The 5,726-nt window shown below is 40.0% G+C and overlaps 1 protein-coding gene across 1 annotated transcript; it reads right to left on the bottom strand.

The window, feature by feature from the left end:
- Window positions 1-1,875: 1,875 nt before the first annotated feature.
- On the bottom strand, window positions 1,876-4,485 carry slitrk5 (SLIT and NTRK like family member 5). The gene has a single exon (XM_030780570.1). The coding sequence runs from the start codon at window positions 4,483-4,485 to the stop codon at window positions 1,876-1,878; it is 2,610 nt and encodes an 869-aa protein (XP_030636430.1).
- Window positions 4,486-5,726: the final 1,241 nt, after the last annotated feature.

Below are 5,726 nucleotides of genomic sequence, written 5' to 3' on the forward strand. Positions count from 1 at the left end.
TTTTTGTCAAATAGCTGATCCTTTTGGAGCTATTTTCATTTTCAGTAACTGTAAAAAGATTCACATCTCTTTAAATCTGGAATAGGACCTTGGAGTCTAGTATTTGGGGTGGGGGTCATGAGAAAGCATAAAGTAGAACACTTCATCATTGAGGGAAGGGATGGTTTAACTCTCTCACCCCTGTTACTCCTGTGACACCTTCCATTTACAACCATTTTGTGGAAACACACTTCAACATCAGTAAGAGTGTATGAGCTGGTGAGGGTTTTCTTTTACATATTTTAACAGCCATTGTTAAAATATGTCATGGTGTCTGACATTAGAAGTTAGAAGTTGGAGGGCATTTGCATTTACATAAAAAACAATATTAATATAATTCCCCATGTGTAAATACAAACTTATTTGGCGCAGGTGTAATCAATAAAACATTTTGCTGATATTCTTTATGCTATAATTGTGGTGTATTATTATTCTAACAACCCAAATCCTCTTCTTCTTCTTCTTTTTTTTTCTTTTTCTTTTTTTAATTGACATCCAACAAATTTGCATGTTAATAATTTTATGATCTCCCCCGTAATCATTCACTTGGGAAACAAAATTTTCCTCATTCAACATAGAACAACTTTCAATTGCAACAACTCAGTGATAAACAAGTAAGAAAATGATCAAATTAATTTCATCAGAAAGAAAACACACTATGCCATTATTGGAAGTAAAATGCTGACTAATACCTCAGATCAGTTCTGCCATTAACTGCTCATTTGGTTACCTCTGGGGATTTCTGGTATTCAGAACAGTAGTGTTTGTTTCCAAAACAATGATATATAACAACCTGACATCATATTTATTGATGACATAAACATGTTTTGGTCAATATAGTGCAATAAGTGCAAAGCAATCAAAACAATGAAAACCATAGGGGAAAGAGAATTGCGAATGCTTGTATAAAAATAGGTGTTACATTAAAATATCAGTATTACACAACATAATTATTACTTCAATTATTATTTATGAATTTTTGATAACATATTAAAAATACATATTAAGAATGAATACGCATATTCATTTTTAATATATAATAATTCTTCTAATGGTAGCTGGGAAGACCCTTGGCCTTCCATTTCAAAAAAGTGCAGAAAGCATACAAAGACACTTTTTTCATTTTCTTTTTTTTTTCTTTTTTTTTTTTTAAACGCAAAGACGCAAAGTCTCTCTTTGACGCTGGGGTGTGCCACCACTGAAAGAAAGCCACTTGTACAATGCAAGCTACAGTAAATGATTGGTAACAGAAACATATGTCTTACAGAGGATTATGGATCATGACACAGATAATATTGATGAGTAATCAAAAGAGGTTGGAAATACATGGCAAAGATTATACCAATAAATACAATACTTACTTACAGACTAGAGCAGAGAAGTGTCCTGCACAGTTGGATGCACTGCTGTACAGTGTTTTTCATCAGAAGGGTGATTTTTTTTTTCTCATATATATAAACCTTTCTTTTTTCTTTTTTTAATCCCCTTTAATTCACAATATTTATGTTTATATTCCTGAAAATGTATTTGGGTAAGATTACCTGTACATCTACATTGATGTGTATTCAATCTTGAACTTAAAAAAATAGATTTTGCATCACCAGTTTAGTATCACAACTCGTGCTTTCGTTCACTCAAGTTCAAAGAGCTTTTTCTCAATCCTGTAATGTCATGTAGTATTGAAAACAAAATAATAGAGTTCGGCACACCCCATTGATGGACTCTTTCTTTTTTTTTTTTTTTTTCTTAGATGGTATATATTGTGCCAAGGCACCCACCCAGCTGGAGCCAGTACGAGAAAGGACAAAACACTTTGTAATAGTTGTGGACCAATGTTCAAAATTGGCTGAATGTTGTCTGTTTCTCAAGAACTTCGAGGTAGTCCGGCTCAACCTGAAGTTTCGCCTTTAGTTCCAAATATTCATTTCTGTTCGGTTCCACATAGACAGTACTTGGCGCAGTGCCATAGAGGACAGTTTCTCGCATCCCTTCAGGGTGCAAGAACTGGCGTCTAACATCAAAGTTTGGGTTGTATGTGTAAGGGACGGGGCCAGTGTACTTGTACTCATACCTGTTTCCAGGAGTGGTTGGAGGTTTGTCCGGCTCAAGGATCCCTCTAAAGAAATGTTCAGCATCCTGCACAGGGGACGGATCCTCACGGGCCTCAATGGTGCTAACTGTATATGCGGGGCTCCTTAGGGTGTTATCTCGCTCTTCCTCGGCATTACTTCTGTAGGTCACCTTTAGCTCATGCAGATCATGGTAATCCTCCACTGGGTTGCCATCCCTGGACCTGTAGATTGGGTTTTTACTCATGTGACCCAGCGGTGGGGGAATGAACTCATAGACGTGGCTGGCTGGGGGTTTGACCTTGGGCACGGAGCGGTTGCTATAGAGGCTGTACTGCAGGTTGAAGGAGCTCACGTCAGAGTTATTGGTGCTCGTGCGATCGCTCTGAGACTTCTTACGCCGCTTCATCACTACCACAAACAGCCCAGCTGCCACAAAAACAGACATAATGAAGACAAGCAGGAGACTGAGAATAAGAACAGAGAGAGGGACAGTGCTGGATGGAGGGTTGAACCCCTGAGCAGTTTCTGTGGTGGTTGCCAGACCAGCAAAAGGCTCCTCAGAAGGTGCCACCGTGGACACAACCATATCAGAGTAGTCTGGACAGAGTTGCTCAGCGAGAACAGTGCGCATGTCTTGGCCTGCTAGACGCTTGGGAGTTTCACAAATGACGTCATTGACCACTGTGCCAGAGTTCAGTTGCTCCAGCCAGATCTTCATCCCGACAACATCACAGGAACAATCCCAGGGGTTCTCGAAAAGATCAATCTGCACCAGTGATTTCAGCTGATCCAAAACTCCACTCACGGGTAGATTCTGAAAGTGATTACTGCGCAGATTAAGCCGAGAGAGAGAAAGACTAGAAAAGATGCCTCCTGGTAAGGTTTTGAGAAGATTGTTGTTTAAGAAGAGCAGCTGCAAATTGGGAACAAATCGGAAGGTGCCCCCTACAATCTCTCGGATCTTGTTATATTCTAAATACAGATATTGTAGACTCTGAAGCCCAAAAAACATGTCTGCTGTGAGCCGGTCAATTAAATTGCCATTCAGATAAAGTCTACGGAGGTTAACTAAATCCGCAAAGGCTCTGTCATGTATGACTGCTATCCGATTATTTCCCAAGTGAAGCAAATCCAATCCAGTGGCCTCTATGAAATCTGATCGACGCACAACAGGTATGTAATTCCCAGTGAGGTACATCTTTTTGGGATTGTATGGCTTGGGTTTTAGATCCGATATGTTCTCGATCTTCCTCTCTTGGCAGTTGACATTAAGCCCAAGATCTGAGATTTGCAGATTGCATGTGCAGGTTGTGGGACAGTCCAAAGGCACGGGAGATTTGGTCTGAAAAGCAATTATGGTCCCGTAGGGGTTGACTGTGATGCGTGATGTGGGTTTAGGAGACTTGGTTTTGTTCAGTTGCCGCGTGCCCTTGGTGGGTCGGGAGGAGGACCGTAGGACAGCTGAGGATGTTGCTGAGGCAGTCACTGCAGCTGGAGTGGTCTGGAAATAGCCACCAGTGCTAAGGGGTGGTGGTGGTGGTCGCATCTCATATTCAGAGATAGCACGTCGAGGACACAGCTCCTGCTTGGAGACTTCATCCAAGTCTCTCCCATGGAGCCGGAAAGGCGTCTCACAAACGACCTCCCCAACCAGAGCTGTGTAAGCTATACTCTCCAGCCAAGCCTTCAGAGCAATAAGCTCACATGAACAATTCCATGGGTTCTCTTCAAGTTGTAATTCCACTACTTTATCCATATGCTCCAAAAGGCCGATGTATGGAAACATTTTCAGCCGGTTGCCCCTGAGATCCAGATGTGTCAAGGGCACATTCCGGAAAATGTTTGCAGGCAGAGTGGACAACAGGTTGTCATTCAAAATTAGCACAGTGAGCTGATGGAGCTTGCTCAGAGCATTGGGTTCTATGATGCTGATAAAGTTATAATCAATCTGAAGATATTCCAGGTTTTCGAGCCCAACAAATGTGTCATCCCTCAAAATGTCTATTTTATTATTATTTAGGTGCAATCTTTTTAATCCTTGGAGTCCATTAAAAGCCCCAGTCTCCACTTCAGATATGTCATTGTTACCTAAATGCAGTATGGTCACTCCAGTGTAGTTGATGAAGTCATTGAGGGACAATTTTTTCAACAGATTCCCTGTCAGCAAGAGATGATACATGGAAAAATGCACTGGGCTTATTTCCGACAGTTTCACAATACCTCTGTTCTCACAGCTGACAGTTAAAATCCCTTCCTTCTCCTCGCAAGTACACAGATTCCTACATATCTCTCCATAATTGTCGTACATCTCAACTAGATTCAGAGATGTTGCAACCAGAAAAAGTATTTTCGGAATCCAGATATGCATTTTCATGGGAAAGACTTGCCCAATTCACTGTAGAGCAGAGGCCGTTTGTTGTTTCATCTACAAAAGAGAAGGCAAGCTTTGTCTGTTAAAAAGGACATGGTATTCTAAAGAGAGATCATAATGACTGAGAAATAAAAATAGCTATATATTAAAATCATAGTAATAATTAAAAAAAAAATCACTGAGTTGTTTCTCATTTCAGGTTATCGATAGGGGCAATGTAGTGCTTCTATATATAAAAAAAGATCAAATTTTGGAATTCGAAAGGAATATAGGTATTCTTAACATATGCCTCCAACAATGTTTAAAATATATGGCTTATACTTCTCTTATGGTAAGAAATTAACATGGGACTTTGGTGAGAAACAAAACCATATGCATATTCTATTCTTTGCCATATGTCAAACCAACATGCAAACCCTATTAAATGATACATTACTTGTTAGATATAACATGTCCCCCGCATTTTCCCTCAGCAAGGCTCTCATGCAAATGTATGATGACACGCGATAGGCAACAGCGACGGAAAAAAGAGAACAATCTGGTTTCTTTGAAAACAGTGCTGGCACGTCAGTCATAATATGCAGCAATACATTCACTTGTAGTTTATTACTGGGGAATATGACGAGACATGTTACCTGAAATACCACACGGAACACACAACTTAGGAGAATAAACTAACATCTTTAAAAGCTCTCGCCTGACCGTTGCATTATCTATGCTTAGGACATTGAACAAGAACGCATTATCGCTTGTTTCGAGATGAGAAGAGGGAAAAAAAGGAAAGAAAAATCTAAAAGAAACATTCCCTTGTGATCTCAAATAGGCATTGTGTTACTGCTGGTGTTACGAAAAGGATGAAAAGGTCCTTTATATATATATGAGCGACATGTCGAGCCAAACCTCCATCAATACACTTACGGAAAAAAAGTGTGCTCCTTACTCACCCCGCATATCCGACGACATCAATTCTATAATATAACTCACGAGTACTGAGGTAAACCCTCACAATATAGTTTAGTACTAAATTCAGAAGATGATATAGCGTCGTATGTGTGACAGAAAATGTCCATTTCCACTCTTGCAAGAACAAGAAATGCAGCGACAGTCATTGCTCATCCCTGAGGCAAAAGAGACTGGAGCTGATTAGAGCCAAAAGCTACAGAGCGACGTCATCGATTTAATACTCCGATTCAATAACAGCACTGTATTAAACCATTTTGAACTGTTCAAGTGTACCCGACTTG

This window comes from Chanos chanos, chromosome 7 (genome assembly GCF_902362185.1).
Source record: "Chanos chanos chromosome 7, fChaCha1.1, whole genome shotgun sequence".
Lineage (NCBI taxonomy): Eukaryota > Metazoa > Chordata > Actinopteri > Gonorynchiformes > Chanidae > Chanos > Chanos chanos.

What these genes read in the sequence shown, in the direction of transcription:
- slitrk5 (XM_030780570.1), bottom strand. Translation starts at nt 4,485, where the DNA reads ATGAAAATGCATATCTGGATTCCGAAAATACTTTTTCTGGTTGCAACA.